This window comes from Cnephaeus nilssonii, assembly GCF_951640355.1.
Source record: "Cnephaeus nilssonii genome assembly, chromosome: 3".
NCBI lineage: Eukaryota > Metazoa > Chordata > Mammalia > Chiroptera > Vespertilionidae > Cnephaeus > Cnephaeus nilssonii.
The window spans coordinates 44,666,713-44,693,040 of NC_137074.1; the positions used below are offsets into that span (position 1 = coordinate 44,666,713).

Genomic DNA, 26,328 nt, shown 5'->3' on the forward strand with positions numbered 1-26,328 from the left:
ATTTAGAGAGATTTCTCCCTTCTCTGAGTCCCCTTCTCTATGGGCAATGCTATATCATCTTTCCCTTATCAGAGACTATTTCCACATCCAGGTGAGATGGGTCAGGCCTGTTTGAGCAGTGGTAGTGGTAGTGGAAAAAGCAGGTCTGATTTGAGAGGCATCATAAGATAGAAGATATAGAACTTGGTGTCTAACTAGAAAAGCTAGATTGAGAGACAGGAGCTGGAGTTTCCAGCCTGGGAGCTGGCTATAACATATCATAGGGCAGCATGTTTCTGGTGAGGACAGGTTCTATCTCAGATGTGCTGAGTCTCAAGTGGATTTCTCTAGGTAGACATCTATGCAATTGGATATATGCTTTTGAGAAGAGTCAGATTTAGGGGTCATTTGTATTGAGGTGATAGTTGTAGTCCAGGAAAGAGGACTGATGAGAAAACCTAGAAAATAGTTTACATATAAAGGACAGGGCAAGAACAGGACCAGGCCATCCCCTCCCATTCTCTAACCCCCACCCACCCCTACCACCCTGAAAAACACCCCAAAGGCCAGTGAGAAGAACTGGAGGAAAACCAGGAATGGAACATGCCATGGAAGGCAGAGGGGTATGGCATTTGGGCAGATGAGTTCTTTGGCAGAGTGAGCCCTTACACTGAGTAGCTCAGAGAGCATGATTATTTATGTCAAGGCTCAGAAAATGTTTTCTGTACATGACCAGAGACAAAATATTTTTAGTTTTGAAATCATACAGTATTCTTCACAACTACTTGCCTCTGTTACAGTAATGCAAAAGCAACCATAGGCAATAGTAAATGAATAAGCCTGACTGGGTTCCAGTAAAATTTTACAGAAACAGAGGTCTGGTCATATTTGGCTGATGGGCCATAGTTGGCCACTGTGACCTACATATCTAATTTCCCTAACCAGAGTCTGAATGCAGTCTTCCACAAATCTTTCTATATATATAAAAGCCTAAGCGACCGTTTGACCGTTCAACCAGTAGCTATGATGTGCACTGACCGTCATGGGGCAGACGCTCAATGCACAGGCATGGAAACATGGAACAGACTGATGAGTCTCAGAGGGAAGGGGAGGGTGGGAAGAGATTAACCAAAAATCTTTTATGCATACTAGAGTCCTGGTGCACAGATTCTTGCTCTGTTGGGGTCCCTCAGCCTGGCCTGCAGGGATCAGGCCAAATCTGTGCACCAGGCCTCCAACATCCCCCAAGAGGTCCTGGATTGTGAGAGGGCGCACACCAGGCCAAGGGACTCCACCAGTGCATGGATCTGTGCACTGGGCCTCTAGTAGTTATAAAATTCATTAAGCTAATTTGAAAATATAAAAAATGTTTGGTCCAAATTGTAATAAAATTTCTTTTACCACAACTTACAGCTATTTGGAGTTACTATACCTGAAGGCAGTGAATTTTCATGTATTTATGAATTTATTAATGATCTGATTCTGTTAAATCTTCCAGGCAGTTATGTCCTGTGCATAATATGGTCACCAGCCAAATCCTTGCTCTCTTTGGGTCTTCACACTGCTGTGTCATCTGTTTGAAATGTACTTCCCCGGGCCCTTCTCAGGCCCAGCCAGACTTTGGGTCTCAGCTAGAGGCATTCCCTGAAACATCACCCTATCTGAAGGAGATTTCAAAGGGTTTCTGTTACACAGCTCAGTTTATTTGTGTCATAGTATTAATTACAATTGGTAATTATCTTGAGTACTGGTTGTTGTGCTTCTTTACTGTTTTTCTTCTTGCAGTAGATCATGAGATCTCTGCAGGCAAGGACTTTATCTTTCTTGCTCACAGCCATTGTCTTCAGCACTAGGACTATGTATTTATTGAAGGAACACAAATTCTCCCTTGTTATGGTGAGCACCAAGGACCTATTCTCAGCCTTCTGTACTCCTTTTGCTCTTCTAAATCCACTCTACTCTTTGTGTCTGACTCTGTGGCCTGGGAAATTAAAATTTGGCACTGTGTCAACTGGGCTTCCTCACACTCTGACTTTTATTTGGGGCTGGACAATATAGGTGCTGGTATGAAACTGAGAAGAAGGTGAGTGAGGTCAGGCTATCTGTCTCCTAGGGTCTCTCGTGGTAGAGTAACCACAGGCTGCTTCTTCCCCTTGACTGAAAGCCTCAGCCCTTTTCAAACAGCCCTCGCTGTCTCTAGGTCCTGCTTTTCCTCTTTCCCCTTCAGGGTCTAGAAATCAACAGGAAGAAGGAAAGATTGGTTGGGGTATTGATTCTTTTCTTGCTGGCAGGACATTAACAGTAGCTATATTTTGAAGTCCACAGTTCCCAACAGGTGGCCTACTGCTTCTCTTGCCATATTAGCTGTAGGGTTAGTAATGTTTTCTTGCTGTTGCCAACCCTGGGGTATTGCTCCATTCCTTGCTGATTTCCTTAAACTCTACAACTTTGTAAATAGTCCTTTTATTCAACACTCAATTAGTACTCAATTGAGTAATTCTTTCCTAGTGGGACCCTCAACTTACTCATTTATCACCTGTGAAACAGGAAAGTTGACTAAGTGAAATTTCTGATGGATCTGCATTTCTAGTATCATTACTACTAGTCACCTGTGAAACCAGGGATTGATTTTGACAAAACTTATTGCAATTGGAGTTGTGTAAAGATGTATCTCCTGTTCTGTTTGTAGTTCAGTGTGCCTGCTCTGTAAGCTGATAAAGAAAGTTTGGACTATGTACCTGTCATGCAACTTTCAAGTGCTTCTGATAAGATTCTGTCCAAGAATGGATGATAGGGTTGTTGTGAAAGAGAGGTCTAGATTCCTGAGGTTTTGCAAGAATGTTAGAATTGAAATAAAGGATGAGGCTTTCATCCCTTAATTCTGTGGGTATTCTTTCAGATCATCTTGTTTTGAGTTTCATGTCCACATTTACTCCCTTCCTCCTGATGCCACCTTTGTAGATAAACACCCAAAATAAACCCACATGCAGAGAAATAGAACCATGGAGGACTGGGCTGACCTCCAAATCTGTGCAGATTTCAGTGGTGAACCCAAACTTGCTTGATCAAGAACAGTTAAAATGAACTCTCATAGGATCACAGAGGCTTAGGGTTGGGATGAATTTTAAAAGTCATTAGTTCTCTCTCCCATGGAATTGGTCAATGTCAGTCAACTTTTTCAAGTCTTGCAAACTCTGCTTTAACAGCTGCATAGATGAGAGCCAGGGAATGAGTAAATTTTTTAAAGATGGTCTGTTTGATCTTGGCTAGATTTGGGACATTGTTTCTTAAAAAGAGCTTTTTGTGAGGGGAAAAAAAAGAGAAAATATGGGATTTAATTTAGTTCTTCTGTCCCTTCTCTGCCACCACCAGGTTTGTGACTTTTCCTGGGCTTCAGATTCCTAAATGGAACACTTAGGATGTAGTCTTGGATGCCATAGTGAATATTTCCCATTTGCTGGGCACTTGTACTAGTAGGTTAGACCAAACTTATGGTAGTGTCTTCATTTGTCTGACAGTGATAGAAGTGGCAATGCCAAAAGAGTATTTGGTTTTGCTCCTTTGGTAACTAGCATAATGATTTCACTGTACCCATTCACTTTTCCCCTGTGCCTAAACATACTGGTATTATTGAATGGATTTCAGGAATGCCATGATGTGGACTTCTTTAGTCCTTGTAGTGTCCAGGCAGACAGGTGGTCATCTCTGTCTATGAACTTTACCCAATTGCACCATAAGAAAATGATAATGTCTCCTGTGTACCACAGTGAGATAAAGATTGGGAAGTATTATTCTCTTGCATCTCCCCTTCCTTCTGCCCTCTCTCCCCCACAACTTTTCTCTTTCTGCATATTGCTGGTACTCATCACTTCTTATTTCCTTGTGGTTTACAGATGATCACGATGCAGTCCTGAGGTTTAATGGGGCACCTACAGCCAACTTTCAACAGGATGTGGGCATGAAAACCACCATTCGCCTGATGAACTCTCAGGTAAAATTTCTTCATGCAGGTCGAGTTGTTTTGATGAATAAATGAGACAATCCGTGCCAAGCAAGAAGTATCTGGCACATATGTCAGTAAATGTTAGCTACTCTAATATTTATGTGTGAGATGGGTATGGAGGATAGAATGGTGAGCAAACTGATTTGGACCTGTTTTAATCTACTAACTGATACAATCCAATAATCATACAAAGAAATTTAAAGTTGTAATTGAGAACCATAAAGGAGAGTGTCAAGATGCTAGCAGAGTCCATAAGAGGTAAATTTTCCCTAATCAAGGAAGTCAGGAAAAGTGAGGAGGAAGAGAAGGAGAAGACACTCCAGAACTTTTTAAGGAGAGGCAACAGCATAGGGAAGGTCATTTGGCTCTGAGAGGCAGAGAAAAAGGGCAATCACTGGAGAGTTGAGGGACCCAGGACCAGATTTTGTTACTTTAATTTTTTATATTGGAGAGAATTGAATATGTTTAACAGTCAATGGGAAGATAGTCACAAAAGGACACATATTGTATGATACCACTTATATGAAGTACCTAGAGCAGTCTATTCATAGAGATAGAAAGTAGGATGATGGTTTCCAGGGCTTGGGGGGAGGGAGGAATTATTGTTTAATGGGCACAGTTTCAGTTTGGAAAGATGAAAACATTTTGGAGATGGCTGGTGGTGCTGGTTATACAACAGTGTGACTGTAAATTTTATGTATATTTTACCACAATAAAAAAATTAACTCAATAAGGAGAAACTACTCAGTAGAGTGAGAAACTGATTATACTAAAAAGAGGAGAGAAGAAAGTGAAGGGGTAGAGGGGGTTGATCCAAAGCCCAGCCCAGGATTAACCCCAGCAGGAGGGAGTCTGAAGGAAAAAGAATGGGTAGGCAGCTTGTAGTGGAAGCATGAAAGGGCTTCTGTTTTCTCTGTAAAGTAAGATGTTAGGCCATGTTGGAGGGAGACTGAGGGGGAAAGAGGTTTCAGCAGAGGAGGCTTAAGCCAAGAAAGTTTGAGATTATCTTTGGGGAGAGTGGAAGAAGGAGTAAACTAGTAGAATTTCCCAGCCATGCTGGCTACACTGAAGTTGGAGAGCATGAATTCAGAGAGAAATCAAGCCCTGTTTGATCATGGGTGATGTGATTAGTAGGCAGCAGCAATAAAGAGAGGGAGCGTGGAGGAGCTCTGAAAATTCTCTCGGATTGGGGAGGCTGCCTGCTTCTTTGGCATTTCTCCACAGTGTTCAGTGAGAAACTAAATTTCCATCCTAAAAAGATTCTGGAACTTTATTTAAAGCCAAAGTAAGGCTTCCTGGGAAGTAAGAGACATACTTTGATCAAATTCCTCCTTCAGCACATTCTAGGTGAGAGACTGCAGTAAATTGCCTTATCTTTCTGAGCCTCAGTTCCCCTATTTGAAAAGGAGAAAAAGAGATGTTACCATGCAGGGTCTTTGTAGTAGCAAATGAGGTTACTAAACATGGAGCATTTCACTCAGAGGCTGGTGCGCAGCAGCAAGTGCTCCGAAAATGGTGTGAAGCTTGCCTGTGTCTTTTGGGAAATTACTGTGCCTTCCCACCTCCCAGGCAAATGAGCCTCTTGTCTCCCAGCAGAGATGAGCTCCAGGCTTGGGATCACTTGGGGACCATCCAGAAGAAGGGAGATAAGACTTCTGCTAAAAGAATAATTTTAAAGAAAAAAATAAGATCATGACTCTCATCCTATCTAATAAAAGAGTAATATGCAAATTGACCGTACCTCTGCCATACCCACAAGCCACGCCCACCAGCCAATCAGGAGCAAATATGCAAATTAACCCAACCAAGATGGCTGTGGCCACAGAGAGAGCGGGAGGGAGGCTTGGGTTTCCCCGGTGACGGATGAAGCCAAGCTTTCTGCCTGCCCTTGCCGGTCCAGGCCTCCACTCAATGCTACAAAGTTTCAATGATAGAAGATAAATAAATCCCAACAAAAATGGCGGCAGCCACAGAGCTGGAGAGAACAGGAGGCTAGAGTTGCCCCCGGCGATGGAGGAAGCCAAACTTCTGCAGCCCTTGGCCTCTGCTTAAGGCTACAAAGTTTTAATTATAGAAGATAAGTAAATCCCAGATACCAGGGCCTCTGCTTGGGTCACTGTGGGGCGTGGCCAGCCTGCAAACCGCCACAGGCCCCTCACCCAGGCCGCCCCACACCCCAAGGGAACCCCCACCCTGATCTGGGACACCCTTCAGGGCAAACCAGCTGGTCCCCACCCATGCACCAGGCCTCTATCCTATCTAATAAAAGAGTGATATGCAAATTGACCATCACTCCAACACACAAGATGGCTTCCCCCATGTGGTCAAAGATCCTGTCCCCATGTGGACACAAGATGGACATCACAAGATGGCCAGCAGGGGAGGGCAGTTGGGAGGGACCAGGCTTGCAAGGGAGGGCAGTTGTGGGCGATCAGGCCAGCAGGAGAAGGCAGTTGGGAGGGACCAGGCCTGCAAGGGAGGGCAGTTGGGGGCGATCAAGCCTGCAGGGGAGGGAAGTTAGGGGTGACCAGGCTGGCAGAGGAGGGAAGTTGAGGGGGACCAGGCCTGCAGGAAAGGGCAGTTGGGGGAACTGCAGGGGAGAGCAGTTGGGGGGCACAAGGCCTGCAGAGGAGGACAGTTGGGGGGGGGGCAAGGCCTGCAGGGGAGGGCAGTTAGGGGTAACCAGGCCCGCAGGGGAGGGCCGTTAGGGGCAAACAGGCTGGCAGGTGAGCAGTTAGGCAGCAATCAGGCTGGCAGGGGAGTGGTTAGAGGGTGATCAGGCTGGCAGGCAGAAACGGTTAGGGGCAATCAGGAAGGCAGGCAGGCGAGCAGTGGGAGCCAGCAGTCCTGGATTGTGAGAGGGATGTCCGACTGCCCGGAATCGAGCCTAAACGGGCAGTCGGACATTCCTCGAGGGGTCCCAGATTGGAGAGGGCGCAGGCTGGGCTGAAGGACAACCCCCCATGCACGAAATCGTGCACCGGACCTCTAGTATAGATATAAACATGAAAATAGGTTAAGCAGTCTATTTTATTCATATGAGAGAACCAGGCAGATGTAACCAATTCAGAGGAAAAGTCAAAATAGCTCAAAGGAATGAAACTTTTTTCTGTGAGGTGGGAAGGAGGAGGGGGGCAGTCAGTCAAAACTACTGGGCAAGATTGAGTGAGCATGTCTCTGGTTAACTGAAGTTTACAGAGTTGTAAAACAGCTTCCGGAGAGTCAGACTCTGATGAAGACAGGGCTGTGCTTTAGACAATGCATCATCTTTCACTGAGCATGGCATTCTTTCCCTACACCTGCAGATCGTTGTGTTCCCTCTGCCAAGGCTGAGAGGAGGTGACCATACTCAAGAAAGCCTTTTCCAGTCCTCCTCAGGCACACCCACCCTCCTTCCTCTCCTTCCATAGGTGGCCTACACCTCTGGCTGTTCCTTTAACACTTTTGTCCCAGGCAGCTCCATGACAGTGCTTCTTGTGATACTGATCTGTGGCTGACACCTTTCTTTCATTGTCCTTCCTCATTGTTTACCTTCTCTACCTTGTGTCCTGGTTGGTTGCCCTCCCGCTATTTTGTGTCTGTTTCTATGAATGAGCAAAGTGAGTCCCACCACTGCACACAGAGGGCAGCTGGCACCCAGAAGTCACTGGGGGAATAGCTGTTGCTTTGGTAAATGCTGCCTGGGAGCAGCTCATTCTCTCCCTACGTGGGGAGCTCCTCCTGACAGCAGCTCCCACCTCCCTCTCATGGCACAGGGCAGCCTTTTGTGCACCTGGGCTGAGACTGGGCAACGGAAAACAAAAGGTGGTTTTCTTATTGAGTAAATAGCTTTTTATAGAGAATGGGCTCATGCTGTGAAGTTTCAGCAGATCTATTCAGGCGTGCATGTGCCAGGCATCATTAGGAGAGTCAACAGGAAAACCATATATAGCTCACCATGTGTATTTAAATAAATTAGATTCTGACTTTAAGTGTAAAATGTTTCTTGAGATTCAGTTGAGTCCCTGCTGTGCCCAGTGGCTCCATGGGACAAGGCCCAGTGGCTTCCCTAGGTTGGGGAGAGAAGACCTAGGTCCTGTGTGTAGCCATAGTGTGTGCCGACTGGACTTTAACCAGACATTCACAGATCACTTAATGGGGCTTTTCTTGAAATAATAGCTGTTACTACTTATTAAATACTTCACTGTCTAAGAGTCCCTCCTTTCACAGTGAGAATCCTGCTTCTAACAACCTCAGCACATTTATTTATTTGCTCATATCTATAATACATCTAAAATGTTTTATAAATTGCTTCACACATCTCTACATAAAACATACCTGCTAAAGAGAGTTCAGGATTTGTTTGGAGTTCTCCTCTCATCCCACCCAAGACTGAGGTAACATGGCCAAATTATATGTACCTAAGTTACCTGGATTAGTCCTTCTATTTCTCTTCTCCAAAATTAATGAATTCATTTGAAATTCAATTGTATTCATTTTGTTTCAGTTTTAGATTTTTCTTTTCATCTGTCTTTTTAATATATGCAGAATATAACATGCTTCCAAAATTCAAAACTATTCTAAAAGGTATACTCAGAGAAGGGTGACCTCCTCCCAAATTCCTTCCACCCTGTACCACCACCACTTTGTACTGTTTTCTGATTTATTATTTTGTGTTTCTATTTGTAAAGACAAATTGATATTATACATTTTTTAAATTCCTCTTGTTTCTTACAGAAAATATAGTGGCCTCTATTCTTTACATTCTGTTTTCCCCCAATATATTCTGGAAATCCTATCAGTTCATAGAACTCTTTCTCATTCTTAATTATAGCTGAATAGTATTTCTTTATGGATAAGTTTCATAGCTTATTCTATCAATTTCTTTTGCTTGGCCATTAAGTACTTTCCAACATTTGCTTCTTTTAATACTTTATAGTTGCTTTTGATGACTTCCTGTGATGCAGGGTATAATTACAGGCACCTCTGATTTGGAGTGTGTGGGGGCTTTCAATTTGTGGTGCCCTTCTCCCTGTTAGAGCACCTCTTGTCCAGGTCCAATTTACCGTGTCAGGCCTTCCTTTAAGATTCAAAGCCTGACCACTTCTTTGTTCGTCTTCTTATAGCACTGACTCAATTTGCAACTCTGGCAAATTTTGCACATCTGGAAGCCAGAACACACACTTTGTTTTCTTATCACTTACCTTTTTTTTTTTTAATGTTTTTAATCTTTATTGTTGAGATTATTACAGATGTCCCTCTTTTTTCCTCCCATAGCTCCCTACCACCTGGTTCCCACCCCACCCCAGGCCCTTGCCACCCTATTGTCTATGTCCATAGGTACTGCATACATGCATATAAGATCTTGTCTAATCTGTTCCCGCATCCGCCCCCCCCCCCCCACATGCCCTTCCCTCTGAGAATCGTCAGTCTGTTCCATTTCCATGCCCCTGATTCTATTCCATTCACCAGTTTATTCTGTTCATCAGATTTCTTATTCATTTGATTTTTAGATTCACTTGTTGATAGATATTTATTTGTTGTCACTTTGTTGTTCATAATTTTTTATCTTTACATTTTTTTCTTCTTCCTCTTCTTAAAGAATACCCTTCAGCATTCCATATAATACTGGTTTGTTGGTAATGAACTCCTTTAGCTTTTTCTTGTCTCTGAAGCTCTTCATCTGACCTTCAATTCTAAATGATAGCTTTGCTAGGTAGAGTATTCTTGGTTGTAGGTTCTTGCTATTCATCATTTTGAATATTTCTTGCCACTCCCTTCTGGCCTGCATAGTTTCTGTTGAGAAATCAGCTGACAGTCATATGGGTACTCCCTTGTAGGTAACTAACTGTTTTTCTCTTGCTGCTTTTAATATTCTCTGTCTTTTGCTCTTGGCATTTTAATTATGATGTGTCTTGGTGTTGTCCTCTTTGGATTCCTTTTGTTTGGGGCTCTCTGTGCTTCCTGGGCTTGTAAGTCTATTTCTTTCACCAGACAGGGGAAGTTTTCTGTCATTATTTCTTCAAATAGGTTTTCAATATCTTGCTCTCTCTCTTCTTCTGGCACCCCCATAATTTGGATGTTGGTACACTTGAAGTTGTCCCAGAGGCTCCTTGCACTATCTTCTTATTTTTGGATTTTTTTTTCTTTTTGCTCTTCTGGTTGGGTGTTTTTTGCTTCCTCGTATTTCAAATCATTGAATTGATTCTTGGGATCCTCTACTGTACCGTGGAATCCCTGTATATTATTCTTTATTTTAGTCAGTAATTTCTGACTGGTCCTTTTCTATTTTTTGGCATTCTCACTAAGATCCTTGAAGATATCACTAAGTCCCTTGGAGGTTTCTAGAAGATTCTTGAGTAACCTTATAACTGTGGTTTTGAACTCTATATCCAATAGTTTGCTTTCCTCCATTTCTTTTATTTGTGACATGTTTCTTTGTCTCCACATTTTGGCTGCTTCCCTGTGCTTGTTTCTATGTATTGGGTAGCTACTAAGTCTCCTTGAGTTGATAGAGTGGCCTTGTGTGGTAGATGTCCTATAGGGCCCAGTGGCTCAGCCTCTCTAATCATCTGAGGTGGACACTCTTGGTGCAACCCTTTGTGGGCTGTGTGCACAGTCTTGTTGTAGTTGAGCCTTGATTGCTATTGGTATCACTGGGAGGAATTGACCTCCAGGCCAATTGGCTATAGGGACTGGCTGCAACTTCAGTGGGAGAGCTGCTGTACAGAAGACACCCTAATGGGGCAAGACTTGCTGCAGTGGGGATTTGGTGCTCACTGAGTCTGCCCCTTGAGTGTATCACTTATGGATGTGAAGAGTTATAATCTGGTATGATCTCACACTGACCACTGGGTACACTGGCTCTTGGATCTCCAAGGAGGTGCAAAGTCAGCTACTGCCTGGGACCACCCAGCAGGAGCTACAGAGAGATCTGCAGATTCCTCCTCTTTGTATCAGGTTTGGAAGTGCCCAGATGAGGCCCAACTGTGAAGCAAGGCAGGCTGGTGCTGGTGCCAGCCTTGGGCCTTTTATTGATAGCTTTGGGGCTCCTGACCCAGCTGCAGCTTGTTCGACACGTTTTATTTAGGCTGAGAAAGGACAGGCTATTCATATGCAAAAGCTGCTGCACACAGCTGGGGTGGGGTTGTAAATTGGATGGAGTGGGGTCTCAGAGAATCTCCAAGGCGGAGTGAACAGAAATGTCTGCCAGTCAGCCCTGCACCGGGGAGTTCCCAACAAGAGCACAATGACCGCTGATGGCTGTGAGTACCTCCATCTGGAAGAAAGCCACTCCTGCGTTCCTGCCCTGGTGCCAGACAATCCAGTTTCTCCCCATACCTGTCTGGGTCCCCCAGAGCCTTGCCCAGCACTGGAGCTCAGAGCAAGCAGGAGCTTGTAAATTCATTTCACGGTGCTGGCCTTTAAAGAGGAGCAGCTGTGTCTCTAGCAGCCTGTGTGTCACTCAACCCCAATCTGCACTGGTTTTTACAGCCCGTAGTTCTTACTGCTCATAGGGACTCCTTTCCCCAGCTCTGGAACCCTGGGCTAGGGGTCTGGTGTGGGTCTGGGACTCCTTGCTCCTCCAGGTGGCCTCCAAAGAGGCGATCTCCCTCCCAATTAAAAAAGCGGCATGTCCGGGTGCTGAACCAGCCCATTCTGCACCTCCACACCTCCTACCAGTCTCAGTGTGCTTTCGTCTTTATCTCTCTAGTTGTAGTACTTCCACTCAGTCAGTTTTCCTGTGGTTCTGGATGACAGTTGTTCTTTATTTTAGTTGTAATTTTGATGTGGTTGTGGGAGGCAGCAAGTACAGGCGTTTACCTATGCCGCCATCATGGTTCCTCCCCACTTACCTTTTTTTTTTTAAATATAGTTTATTGATTTTCCACAGAGAGGAAGAGAGAGGAATAGAGAGTCAGAAACATCGATGAGAGAGAAACATCGATCAGCTGCATCCTGCACACCCCCCACCGGGGATGTGCCCGCAACCAAGGCACATGCCCTTGACCGGAATCGAACCCGGGACCCTTGAGTCCGCAGGCCGACACTCTATCCACTGAGCCAAACCGGTCTCAGCCCACTTACCATTTTTTAATGAAAGCTGCCTCGCATGGTCAGAGAAGATCAGACAGACCTTGGTGGGCATCCCAGCTCCATCCTTACCTAGCTTTGTGATCTTGGGCAGTTATATAACCTCTTAGAACTTTCTTTTCATGCCTATTTGGGGCTAGGAACTATGAGGAATCAATGAAGAGACATGGACTTGGGCTGTTGTCTGAGTAATATAACCACTAAGTCTGGATTCTATAGTTAAGATATATCAATGTCTATGCATACACGCATGCCCAGAGAGCATATTAGTTTCTTAAGGCTGCTGTAGCAAAATACTACAGATGGGGTGGCTTAAACAACAGAGATTTATTTTTTCATAGTTCTGGGGACCAGAAATACAAGATTGAGGTGCCATCAAAATTGAGATCTTTTTCTGCCTGTGGATGACTGCCTTTTCTCAGTGTCTTCCATGGCCTTTCCTCTGTGTGCCTGGGTGTCTCTTCCTTTCCTTAAAAAGACATTAGTTTTATCAGTTTGGGCCTCATCCTTATGAGCTCATTTAGCCCTAATTACCTCACTGAGAACCCTGTCTCCAATATAGTCATATGGGGATTAGGGCTTCAGCATAAGAATTTGAGGGCTGGGGACACAAACCAGTCAAAAATGGAAAAAACAAAACAAAACAAAACAACATAGTCGCAGTAGTAAGATCTGAAGAATGCAATTATGGGTGATTATCATTTTCCTTTATATATATATATATATAGATAGATAGATAGATAGATAGATAGATAGATACGTGTGTATATTCTTGTATTTTCTAACTTTCTGCAGGCAGCATTTATTACTTTATGATTGGAAAAGTCACTTTAAACAGGTTGCTAAAATAGCAACACTCCATCTCCCTGGGGTAGCATTTTCCTGGCAGGTGTTCCTTGGGGACTTGTTTCTCTGGCAATGACTTTCTCTCCTCATCCAGAGGTCCCCAAGGATCCCTGAACTCAGGCCAGACTCTGCATGTGGGTGAGTACAGGCGCATTTGAGAGGAGCTATATTCTCTCCCAAGTCCTTTCTGCTGCACTTGAAAAAGTGACAGACTGAGATGTGCTCTAGGCACTGCTGGTCACCTGGGAAGGACCCTAGAGCAGTGGTCTCCAACTGGTGGTCTGCAGACCACTGGTGGTCCGTGAGGTCCGAAAGGTTGGTGACCACTGCCCTAGAGGATGGTAGTGTCCTATAAATGAAGGCATATGAGGTATGTAGAGGGGAAGTGACCGAAGACCACAGAGTGTGTTAGACTCAAAGCAGTCCCCCAATTCCCTGAGCATTTCGGAGGATTTTTTTTTTTTTTTTGGTATGGAACTCTTTGAATCTCACTCAGAGGGCTGCCAGAATTAATGTGGTAAGTTCAGAGCCATGTCTATTTAAGATTGAGGGGGGGGGGGGGGGGGGCTTGTGGCTTCACCCTTTTCTGTCCACCAGATCCCAGCCACTGCCACTTTCTGTTTCTCCTGGATAAAGCTAGAATTTATCTCTACCTCATCTTAGTTTCATGAATTACTTTTTCATTAGCCTTAAGTAGCTCAAGTAGCTCATTTCCCCTTTGGGTGCTGTGAGAACTGAGGGTGGCCCAGATCCTAATAGTGCGCTGGCTTGTTTGAATATCTTGTGGTTTGTGAAGGTAGCCTTATGGGAATAGAAAGAATACTTTAGAAGGAACTGACCTCTGGTCCTGGTTCTGCCTCAAACTCACCTTGAAGCCTCAGAAAGTCTCTCTTCTCTCTGGACCTTAGTTTTCCCATCTGAAAAGAAAGGATTTGGATCTAGTCCCTCAAAGATCTTCCTGCTGTGACAAACAACAACTCAAACAAAAGGCAAAATTCTTATAACACGTCCATAATCCTCATCACGTGCTTTCTCTGCAATTTCCTTGCAAGAGCTATGGTGTCCCATGCTACCCTCCTTGTATGAGGCAGTGTACTGTGTAGATTATAAGTGTGGATTCTGGGGCCAGTCAAAAGGGCTCTAATTCAGAGTCCCCTAAGTAACTTGCTAACTGGCTTGGGCAAGTTACTTAGTATCTATATTTCCTTGTTTATAAAAATGGGTATACTGCCCAGCTGATGTTGCTTAGTGCTTAAGCATTGACCCATGGACCAGGAGGTCATGGATCGATTCCAGGTCAAGGCACATGCCCAGGTTGCGGGCTTGATCCCCAGTAGGGGATGTGCAGGAGGCCACGGATCAATGATTCTCTCACATCATTGATGTTTCTATCTCTTACTCTCGCTCTCTCTCTCTCTCTCTCTCTCTCTCTCTCTCTCTCTGAAATCAATAAAAATATATTTTAAAAAATGGGCATATTAATAATTGACTTTAGAACTATCATGACAATGAACTGAGATAATATATGAAAATATCTGGCTTGGAATAAGCATCATTGAATGGTGTCTGTTGTTATCTGTGCTGTGAATACAATGTCCCCATGGAAAGAGGATGGTGCTTAAAGTTGGAAGATGTGGGTTCCATGCCTGTTTCCGATGGCCTGTCAGCTGTTGGACTCTAGGCCAGTTGTCTCGTCTGAACTTCAAACCCCCTACAGGCACATAGCATTGCTGTTATCCTTTATTGTAAAGGAGGAAACTTTGTGCTTTTCTCTTAAGATTTCTGAGGACAGAGGAGCCACAGATCCTGGGAAAGTCTCAGGGTGCCAGAAGTTGCTGCCACTGGCCTCTTGCTTTATATTCTAAGAAAATTGTTGGAGAGGGGCTATGGCAGAAGGAGACATTTTAAAAAATCCCAGTTATCTCTAATCCTCATGAGTACCATAAAGCACCTGGTGTCAGTGCTCTAAGCAGAGCTCAAGAAAAAACTTGTGCTTTCAACATGCCAGCTGTTTGGGGTGGGGTGGGGAGGTTAAGTGGGGGAGGGGGAGTGAAGTTGTAGAATTTTGTCTTAGAAGACATGAATGGGAGGGAGGCCTGCTGTCCCCTGGGCTTGCTGTCACCAGCTCAGTCTTGCTAAGCCCCATGTGCCAGGAGGCCTGCTCTGCCTTTGGACTGCAGCACCGAATGCCTGTGCTATGAGTACAATGTCCCCATGGAAAGAGGACAGCACTTAAAATTGGGAGATGTGAATTTCATTTCCATTTCCTATGGCCTCAGCTGTGGGACTTTAGGCCAGTTGCCTCATCTGTGAACTTCAAACCCCCTACAGGCACATAGCAATTGCTTTTCTTTCTATGTTCTCATTTTAGGAAATGGCTCGAGGTCCAGGAGTCACCTTTGACCCCCCCACCCCCACCCCTTTTCCTTCACTTTTAGCATCCAGTTAGTCTGCAAGCCTACAACTGACAGTTGTAACTATTCTTCATTCTTCTCCTACTTAGGCTACAGCTGCAGCTTATGTCTGTTCTCCTTTTCTCTAAAAGCTCTACTCCAGAAAACTAGACTATTCAGATCTGTCCTACTTGAAAGCCTTTATTGTTGCCATAATCTATAGTAGAAATTCTGAGCTCCCTTGCATGACCCCTGCTTAAATGTCTCTGGTCCCTTCCAGCTCTCCCAATGTATCCTAACCACAACTGGGTAGCCTGAAACTCCCTAACAAGCTCCTCGCTGAGAATTAGGTTGGGCTGCAAGTGACAGGAACACTCTGCCTACCACTTAACACTAGCTTAATAAGAGAAAAATGTATTTCTCTCTCATGTAAAAAAAAGAAGAAGTCCAGAGGTAGAGATTCTAGAGCTGGTGTGGGGTCCAGAGTGTCAGGAACCCAGGCTTCTACTACCCTGTGCAGCTATCCTACCATGTGACTTCTACTTCATGAGCCAACATGACTGCTCCATCCCCAGCCATCACACCCACTTTCAGCCAGCAAGGGGGAAGAAGGAACAAGGAAGGGCATAACCCTGCCTCTAAGGACATTTCCAGGAAGTCATACTTGCTTACACACCATTGGCCAGAATGTTTGCTTTAAGGGAAGCAGGGGAATTTTTATTTCAGGTAGCCATTATTTATTTTTTTCTATTCTTTTTATTTATTTTAAATTTAAATCCCCTCCCCCATTACAGTTTACATTCAGTATTTTCTAGTCTTTATTTTAGTTAACCATGTTTTGAGGTAACCATCTGAAGTGTTTGTTACCAAGGAAGAAAGAGAGAATGGATACTGGGTGACACCTAGCAGTCTCTGCCACACACTCTCACATCTGGAGATTTGTACACGTTGCTTCTTCTGTCCTGGACAGCCTCCCTCTCATCATCACACTCCCCTGGCTTGGCCTGTTCATATTTGTTCCTTAACACTCACCTTGTGGCCATCCTCGCCCTGGCACCCTGTACAACTGCACAATCCCTGGCCAAGGTGGGCCCACCACCCGTATTTCTTGCCTGAAAGATATACTGAGGACAGGATTATATTCGCCAGGCTTCCAGGGATTCCCTACATTTGGGGGAAGGTATGGAGGCGATGTAGCCAAATGACCTAAGGGGCTTGTGCATATTGCTGTTCTTTGGGTTGTACACAGACCATCTGCCCTCCCATAGCTGTTCATCAATGTCACTGCAGTGAGGTTAATTAGGTCTCCACCTTCATGATGGTGAGTGGTCCAGGGAAGGTGGGATTATTGTTGTGATTCTTGCTTTTATTTTCAGTCAGTTCTTGATTTGATTTCAGTGATGTGTTCCTCTCAGTTTCTACCTAAGCAGCATCATCTTCCACCTGCATTTTAAGGGGAATGTCTGACAGTTGATCTCATATCTCAGTTTTGGAGTTCTTAAGAGGGACCTGACTTATTTCACTGTAAACCTTTGGGGCCGCGTTTCTGTCTTTCTCATTTACTCCTGTACTCCATCTGATGAGTATGAAAGCCTAAGGAGATCACCCCACTTGCTCATGGTCACCAGATAAGTTAGGACAGAGCCAAGAATTGAGCTCAGGTCTTTTTGTATCCAACTCTGGTATCTTTCACTTGCCACCACACTTTTCTTATGTTGGTATGTAATTTAATTAACATTTTTGTGCATAATTTTCTCCCCAAATTTAGATTTGCTTAGGATAAATGCCAAAACAGTGAAATTACTGAGTCAAAGGGCATACATATTATTTTTTTAAGGAACTAAATGCATTTTGTAAAATTGATCTAGCACAGTTGTTGGGGAGTCTTATGATAAGTCACATTTTGCCCAGTGGGCTTTAACTATTGCTTGCAGGCCAGTCTGGAAGCTCGGGAACGTGGGGGAGGAGAGGAGCTGTGACTGGTCTTCAGCAGGTTATGTGTGAGCATCTCACCAGCATGGTGAGATTCTCGTGTGTAGAGGTGCATGTTTTTGTATATACCATGGCCTCTACACACAGACTGATGACTTCATTTGGTGTTCAGCTACAGACACAGCCCTCCATTCCAACTCAGCAGAAATCATTGGCCATGTGGGACTCATGAGAGGTGCTAAGTCTATCTCCATCACAATCTGTAAACACTGTATACTGGACTTTATAGGTGATTAAAAGGATTTCTAGGGACTATGTTAATTAAATGAGATCCTGACTTTAAAGCTCATCCCCTTGCCCCTCTTATGAGGTATAACTGCAAGGGACTATCCACAAGCCTTTTTCACCATACCCTCACCCAGTAATCTCCAAGTCTGAGTGCAACCCTCTCTGCTCTATGGCTGATTAATTATGACAGAATGCCCTTTGAGGACCACATAGTTTGGCATCTTTGCCTTCTTCTCACTGAAGTTAAGTGCTGCATGAAATCTTAGAAGCCTCGTGGGGCTTGGAGGTCTCAGGTGATCCTTGTGATGTGGGACAAATCGAACATTTACATGTCCATGTCCAGGTGACAGCTTGTCTGTTTCTTCCTGCAGTTGGTCACCACGGAACAGAACTTCCTCAAAGACAGTTTGTACAACGAGGGAATCCTGATTGTGTGGGACCCATCTGTTTACCATTCAGATATTCCCAAGGTAAGTGGGTGTCCCCCGGAAACAGGGATCGAGTCTCCTGTTTGCTAATAGCTTTTCCCGAGCTCCTGGCTGACCTGGGCCATCTGGGAGGACTGGCTGTGCCACCCCACTTTATCTGGACAGCAGTTCGGACATATTTCTGTCCTGCACCAGGGCTCCCCATGCTCTGGTCCGCATTGCCTTCTATTGGTCTCCTAATGATGGTTTGTTGCAGGAGGAACAGTGGCTCTTTTGCTATCTGTGTGGTGAGGTTACTCCTGACGAGCATCAGCAGGAATAGATAGTGGGTTATAGTCCTATAAATCGTGTCACCACCCTTGCCCCACACTTTCAATTTCCAGAATTCTCCTCATTTCACTCTCATAACAACATGAGGAAGTAGACAGAAGTGTGGTTTGCTTCCATTTACAGATGAGGAAACTGGAATGTGGAGAGGGAAAGTCACCTCTTTCAGGACTTGATTTCCTAAGCAAAGGGCCAGATCTGTAACATCAGCTCATTCAAGGGAAGAAGACGGGAGTGTCAGGCCTGCTGGACTCGGCCTCTCCAGAATGGCCCTCTCACTGTCATGCGTGGCAGTTGGCCTCTCTCTGACGTGGGCTGCAGTGGCCACAGGAGAATGGCTTTAGGAAGGACAGAGAACACGGCTCTTGGGACACTGAATTTGCAAGTTGGACGTAGCAATAGTTGGCAAGCTCTGGTGATCTTTCCCACCCCCACTGCCTCAGTTTCCACAGTTTTGCACTGATCTTTGCCCCCATAAAAATAAAAATGAGGGTGGGACTCGATGGTGCCAGGGGCCCCTTGCAGCACTGATATCATTCCCAGATTCTATGATCTTTAAATCTGAAGCTGTTCCAGGGTCACCATGCTCAAAATCCCCTGTGAGCACAAGCTACATGCTGGCTCCCCCTGCTAATGAGAGCTGTGATATGGAGGGAAGTCTGAAATTTTCTCTAATGGAGGGCCGTGCCTCAGGATTCTTCCTTGCTCCTTTTCTCCCCCCTCCTCCCCATGTCCCCAGTTGAGGATGACTGGTGGCACTGCATACTTCTCCCCTTGAGACAAATCATTTCCTTCTTTTTCAGTGGTACAAGAATCCTGACTACAGATTCTTTGATAACTACAAGAGCTATCGTAAACTGCATCCTGATCAGCCCTTTTACATCCTCAGACCCCAGATGCCCTGGGAGCTGTGGGACATCATTCAAGAAATCTCCCCAGAGGAGATTCAGCCAAACCCCCCGTCCTCTGGGATGCTTGGTGAGTCTATGTCTGGGAAAGACCTCTTGTGTTTGTTTATAGAGGAGATTAGCTTTCTCCTGGGGTCTCATTCGTTCATTCATTTGTTTACCAAATAATTACTGGGTTTTTGCTGGCTTTGTACACTATGCCAGTTTCCAGCTAAGTTACAGAGATTAATAAGATAGACTTCCTTTTTCTTTAGGATGTTCAGTGGGAGAGTTCAGTCAGGTGTCTGAGGTAGCATTCAATTTGCGAGAGGAGGAAGCGACCTATCCTAGTGGTGCCACAGGAGAGAGGACACTATCTAGGTGGACAGTCCAAGAGCTTTGAGGAGGAGTAGCTTTGCATCAGGCCTGTGAGAGGGGCAGATTTGGCAGGTGGATGTGGAGTGAAGCACAGACAAGAGGGGAGGTGGTAACACAGAGAGAACAGGGCTGGGACTCCATTGAGGAGAGCGAGACGCTGACATCAGCCATACCACTTAAACGTGTGCCAAAAAATTCAGGAACAAGATAGTATCTTAACACAATATCTTTTAAAAATCACAATGCAAAATTGTATGATGAATGAAATATCAAAATTTTAAATAAAGACAGGATGAATAATAATATGCTGAGCCATAGTGAAATCTGAAGATAAAGGAAGAATCAATAATACTTTATTTAAAATTTTAAAAATTGTTCATGCTAATTGTGGCCCTGAGAGAATGAGCAGTGAAGTTTGACTGGGTTTGGGAGCGATGAACAGAGCTGTGGGAGCTGATGTGGAGTGGGTTGGGAGGGGTGGCGGTCAGAGTACAGAGGGGCCCTGAATGCTGGCTATAGACTTTCTTCTTGGACTTTCTCCAGTTCCCTTGGCCTTTAGGGAATATCTGCCTTCCCTCCCTTTCACTTTTAGTTTAGCTGGACCATCGGCAATGTCCACAAGGTTCTAGGCTTGGTTATGTGCATGGGAAGGGAAGCTCCCTCCTCTGGGCCTCTGAGTGGGTTACTTACCACCAACGGCCCCCCAACCACTCACCATTGTGTCATTTGCCTTTCCACTTCCCCTATGAGACTGCAAACTCCCTCAAGGGTGGGGACTATGACCTCCCCTGTTACATTGCAAACTCCCTCAGGGTGGGGACTATGGTTGACTCATCTTTTGTGAGTCTGGCACAGGACAGCCCTGTGGAAAATGTTCCCTGAATAAATGAGCAAATAAGTTTTTAATATCAGAGGTACTTCTTATAGAAATAGACAAGGGCTCTTCCAGTTTCACATCTTCATATCTCTCTTCAACTTTTGAATGGGTGGATTTGGGGCTTATCCTGGAGCCCTTTGAGCAGGAATAGTTGGGGAAGCATTATGGGGAACATATTTCTCTACTGCCCTGCCTTTGCCCATGCTGTTCCCTCCACCACTAATCCTCCCCTCTTGGTCATCCCTCATGGCTATGGCCCCTGTCAGCCCCCACACCAGTGCTCTGGGAGGTTTACTTGAGCCCTCTCTTATAGGAAGTGCTCCATCCCATAATTTCTAGCACTCCTGCTGTGCCTACATCCCTTAGTTGCAGATGTATCTTTTCTCCCCCATTGGACCACGGGCAGCCAGAGGGCTTTCCGCATATCTGATTCTTTTGGAACAAAGTTGCTGCTAGCAGTTTATAGTTTTGCTGTTAGTGAGAACTGTTCCATCATAAAGTTTCCCTATATTTATGTTGACAAAAGGGGTCTTAGAGCCATGATCTTATTGTATCCTAACAATAATAATCTGGGTGGTAGGAGGTAGGTAGATAACCATGTTGAGGCAGATGAAGAACCTGAAGGACATGTCCTGCACGAGATGATTGAGCCAGGTGGGGACAGGTGTGGGTGGTAGCAGCAATCTCCTGCCTCTTGTTTGGTTTGCATCTCAGTTTCTGCACCGCCTCCCTGAGAGCACCAACGTGGCCCCACCTCCTCGTCTCTAATCCTTACCTGAGTGAGCAGAGCCCATCAACACAGACCATGGCATGCTCCTCTTCCATATTTATCTCCTCCCAGCTGAGGGAGGAAAAGTCTTCCCTCTCCACACTGTTTCCTGCAAGTACCATAAGAAACACCTTCTCCCAAATAGCACCATCTAAGAGGTTCCTTCGGGATATAAAAGTACTAGAAAGTATTATGTACATGTGATGGTACTGTCTTCTCAGTCGCCTTGTCCTCTCTTCACATAGCTCATTTAGATAGATAAATGCATTGACGATGGATGGAGTCCGTCAATCTGCTAATGTTTAGGGAGGACCTGCCATGCACCGGGTTCTGGCCTGCGTGCTAGGGATACAAACGTGCATCAGGCTCAGTGACCCGCAAGGAACAACCTGCCAGATTGGCTTACCAGAAGGACTTATGATGGGAATCATAAGAATAACTAGGAAATCCAGATAGACGTCTCCCCAAATTACGGGTCATAAGCTGTGGACTCACTGGGCAGAGCTCCGAGGAGCAGGGTGGGTTGTCGGGCAGGACTTAGCCTCTTGCTCCCCTCTGCAGGCATCATCATCATGATGACGCTGTGTGACCAGGTGGATATTTACGAGTTCCTGCCATCTAAACGCAAGACCGATGTGTGCCACTACTACCAGAAGTTCTTCGACAGTGCCTGCACGATGGGCGCCTACCACCCGCTCCTCTTTGAGAAGAATATGGTGAAGTACCTCAACCAGGGTGCAGACGAGGACATTTACCTGCTTGGAAAAGCCACACTGCCTGGCTTCCGGAGCATTCACTGCTGAGCATGGGCTCCCTGGCCGGGTGCCCTCACCCTCCTCCATTGGGCATTTATAGCCCATCTCTTGGCCACCCTGGGCCTGGGAAGACCATCTTTCCGAACAGCTCCTGCCTGCTCCTTGCACTCTAGGCCTTCCATCAGCAAGGGCCCTGGGGCTTCAGGAAACCAAGGGCGAGGGAACCAGGCCCAGCCTGCCCTATAGCCATAGAGGTGTGTGAGCCCAAAGCCCCCTGCCACACATGGGCACACACACCTAGCACTCTTTCCAGACAGAGTCTTCCCCTCCTTCCACACGGGTAAATGTAAGACCTACCTTTCCTACCAGGGCTGCCCAAACTGGGGGCTGGTTTTCTCACAAACCAGCACTCCATGTTGCTTGAAATCTGCACTTAGACATTGATTTCATGTTTGAAAGAAATTCTCCCAAATTATGATTATGTCTATAGGGTGGCTCTGGGGAAGGGAGTTGAGGGGGGCGGGGGGACAAGTAAGTGCTACAGGGTGTAGGAAACATGCTCGATTCCTCTGAAGGAAGTTGCTCCCAAGGTTCATGCCCTCGGGAGAGGCAGTGTCCTATCATTCAGGCTGTTTGGCTGGTCCCTTGGCCTGGGTGCCTATGTGCAAAGGGTCTTGATGAACCCACATTTCTTTCCATATGGAGATGGAGCTACAGGAATGTATAGTCTCCATCCTCAAGTTGCTCACAGTTCAGTGGGAAAGACAGACGAGTAGGATGCAGTGAGCTCAGTGGCCTGGGGGCCTGTAGAGAGGTTGACTTGCTGTTTGTCTGTCTGTCTGTCTGTGCACCCTGAGGATGAGGAGCACACACTGTGTCTGTGGGTCATAGAGGGCTTCACAGAGCGGGGGCCAAGGAATGGGTTTTAGAGAAAGAAGGGAAACATGTCAAGCAGATTTTGTCTGAGTCATTTGAGTTATGTTTTCCTTTCTGCCTTTATTACCCATATTTATTCTCTATGGTCTGCCTGAACTTTCAGGCTCAAATTATTTTTTGAGGAAAATCCCAATCCATGTGTGAGGCAGCGAGTGCAGCCCCATGGATGATACAAGAACATTGCCAAAACCCTTATTTCTCTAGGTTCAGCTTGGCCTGCCCTGAGCCTATCATACTATTTGGGTTTGTATTGTACACTGTATCCACCTCTTCCTTTTTAATGCTCACCCCAAACTTCCCTCTATCTATCATCTTGTTTTTCCCTTTAAAATGGCCCTCCCCCTCCCAGAATACTTCTAAGCATTTTCTCCTTTAAAAGTATCCTGACCTCAATGTCTTTGACCTTCATGGGCTTTCTGTGAAAGGTCTCTCAGGGAGTAGGGATATGGTTCCCGAGAACTTAAAGTTGCTCTCTGAGGTCAGAACCTTAGAGACCATAACTGATTTTCACAAGGTGAGCAAATGGCCTCCCCTGCTGCCTCTCTAGCAAGTGGTCAGGGGCAGTCTCCTATTTACTAGCCATGCCACCCTGGGCAAGTTTTCCTGTCTGAGCCTCTGTTTCCATATCTGTAAAATGGGCATGATGAACCTATTTCACAGTGCTGTTGTGAGGGTCACATGAAACACCTGCCCTGACTCTGTTCCTGGCACCTAAGAGGTGCTCAGTACATGAGAGTTTTCTTCCTTCCCTGACTAAGGACCTGCTCTGTGCTCACACCTGGACAGCATCCTGCTTTGAAGGAGGCCAGAGGTGGGGTCCTGTCCTTAGGAAATTAACTGTCCTGTCGGGAGACAACTACTACCCTGTTTAGAACAACCATGAGACTATCTGAGGCAGTGGAGGGGGCAGAACATGCTCCTACTCCTGCCTGCAGCCCACCCCAGGCCTGATTCTGCTTGAGAATGGGTGGAGGGAGCACTTCGGCCGCTAACTTCTGTGGAACTAGTCTTGCCTGCCTCCCGGGGCCCATAAATTCTTGGCTTGCTTTTCTTATTTGACTCACGCATTGCAACCTTTGAATCATGAACACTGAGTGCAGAGGAACGTGTCATTCCATCCTCAGGAGATAGATGTTGGTGTGGACACTGAGACTACACTGGGTAGATGCTAGCTCTTAGTTATTATTAATATAAGGGATCAAATTAATTTAAGTGTGATTCTGTGCTCTACATAGAAACTCTTGTAAAATGCACACACTGTTGATCTGGTGAGATGTTTAATATGTGTTACAGATAGTTTAAAAAATTGGAACGCCCCTTTCTCTAAGGGGTTCAGTCTCCCACAGTAATCATGAGGTCCTCTAATCCTTTCACCAATCAAATAGCTGTTGACATGATTTGGAGTTGAGGCATCTTCTAAAAAATGCCTAAGCTAATTTTGAATTATTCAAAGCTTATGTAAATTTTTAAATAAATGTGTTTTTTTTAAAAGTTTGTCCCTCTCTTCTTACTTGATAAGGGAACAACTGATTGTCACCTCTCATCTCCAAAGAGGACACGGCTGGAATCCTGAATCCCTAAATCTGCCCCCACTAGCCCCTCTGCAGTGCTCTAGGAAAAGGAATGGTCACTTATGTGTTAGGATAGCATCTGTGAGATACTGACTGATTTATTGATTTGTCTTTCTTTTGCTTTTGCTTGGATTCACATGACTAAGCTGTTGTTTGTGCAGCACCTTGGGAGAAAGCAAAATAAAAGGACGGTACTTACCTTGGTTTCCAAGAGTCTAAAACCTTTAAAGGAATGATGTCCTAAGGGAATAGCCAAAATGTTTGGATAAAGATCCCGAGGAGATGCAGGAATAAGGGGAGAAGGAATTCCATGCCTTTCCCTATGGGTTGAATATGTTCCTTTAATTTCATACGTTGAAGTCCTAATCTCCTGTGCCTCAGAATGTGAACTTACTTGGAAGTAGAATTATTGCAGAGGTAACTAGTTAAAATGACATCATACTGGAGTAGGGTGAGCCCCTAATCCAATGTGACTGGTGTCCTTATAGAAATTTGGGGATAGACATGCATGTAGGGAGATCGCCATGTGGAGACAGGCAGAGATCAGATCAGAGATTTGATCTCAAAGACCAAGAAGGCAATGATAAATGATAAAACCCACACATTCCAACCCACACAGGGGCTGGAATTACATAGACCTTTCAAAGGGAATTTTTAAGACTGGTTTGACAATACCTCTCCTACAAGCCAAAGATTGCCAGCAAGTCACCAGAAACTAGGGAAGAGGGGCATGGAAGATTCTCCCTCAGAGCCGTCAGCAGGAACCAACCCTGATGACACCTCCATCTCAGACTTCTAGCCTCCAGAACTGTAAGAAAATAAATTGCTGGGTTGAAGCCACCCGGTTTGTGGTATTTTGTTACAGCAGCCCTAGCAAGTACTCCTGCTTATAACTCCCCACCTACAATAGAGTCCCCTGGGTCTGGAAAGGATAGTGAAAGGGTTGTGGCTGTCTAAGGGCCTAGAGAGAGGGTCCTATGGCCAGCTCCCCAGCCAAAGCTCTGGGAATGACCTTCTTGGAGGATGTGGCTTCACAGGAATGGAAGTCCAGGCAGATGAGACCTGAGGCAGCCTTGAGGAGATTCCCTTCCTGATGAAGATCATGAATGAAGGACACCTGAGTAGCCAGATAACACCAAAGACTACTCCCGACCACTGCACCCAATTCCTTAGTGTTGTATGTTCTCCGGAACTCAGATGTAATGCCATATTGACTGAGATTGTTTTTCTGCCAGGATACCAGTAGAATGGAAGCTCAAAATAGAAATGACAGAAAAACAGATTTCAGTGAGTTTGGGAACTGAGATCTGTGCTTTCCAAATTACAGTGGCTCTAAATCTTTCTGTGGCGATGAAGTCTGTGCTTGTCTCTAATGACATCTCTGCTGTAGGGCAGCCTACAGGTGGGCCGGCCCAGCTGAACAAACAGTACCAGCTTGGAAGGCTCAGGTCCTGGCATCACCCGAAGTGCTCTCTGTGCTTCTTCAGATGTTTGTCTTTACCTCTTGCCAAAGAAAAATCGAGGGAGCCTTAGAGCAGGTGAGAAAAAGCTACATAAAGTTCATCACACTCCGAAGTCCACTTGCCAAAGGTCTGTCTGAAGGCACAGTTAGGTGAATGGAAAAGGAACAGTCATAGGCACAGGCACAAAAATGGCTGAGAGTCTGTTCCACTCAGCAGCTCAAGTTGAGACAAAGGCCTTGAGCCTTCACAAATCTCCATGGAAGGAGATCAAAAGGAAGGAGACCTGCTGTGTTCCTACATGAAAACCTCTTTTCCAAACAAGAAGCATCCCATTCTTGGAACATATCTCACAGGGAAAGTGTGGCCCTGGGCAGCACTTAGTAATAAAGTATTCAATGGAGAGTTCTAGGTGGAAGTAAAAAC

General features: G+C 45.3%; 1 protein-coding gene across 3 annotated transcripts in view; it reads left to right on the top strand.

Annotated features, from left to right (window-relative positions):
• Nucleotides 1-24,641, top strand: part of ST6GAL1 (ST6 beta-galactoside alpha-2,6-sialyltransferase 1) — a 123,145-nt gene extending 98,504 nt beyond the window's left edge. For all 3 annotated transcript variants that reach the window (XM_079767403.1, XM_079767402.1, XM_079767404.1), the window contains 4 exons: nt 3,873-3,970; nt 17,886-17,984; nt 19,073-19,247; nt 21,742-24,641. In XM_079767403.1, coding sequence (XP_079623529.1) covers nt 3,873-3,970; nt 17,886-17,984; nt 19,073-19,247; nt 21,742-21,983 — 614 coding nt within the window. In that variant the 3' untranslated portion in view covers nt 21,984-24,641. The remainder of the gene's footprint in view (nt 1-3,872; nt 3,971-17,885; nt 17,985-19,072; nt 19,248-21,741) is intronic.
• Nucleotides 24,642-26,328: the final 1,687 nt, after the last annotated feature.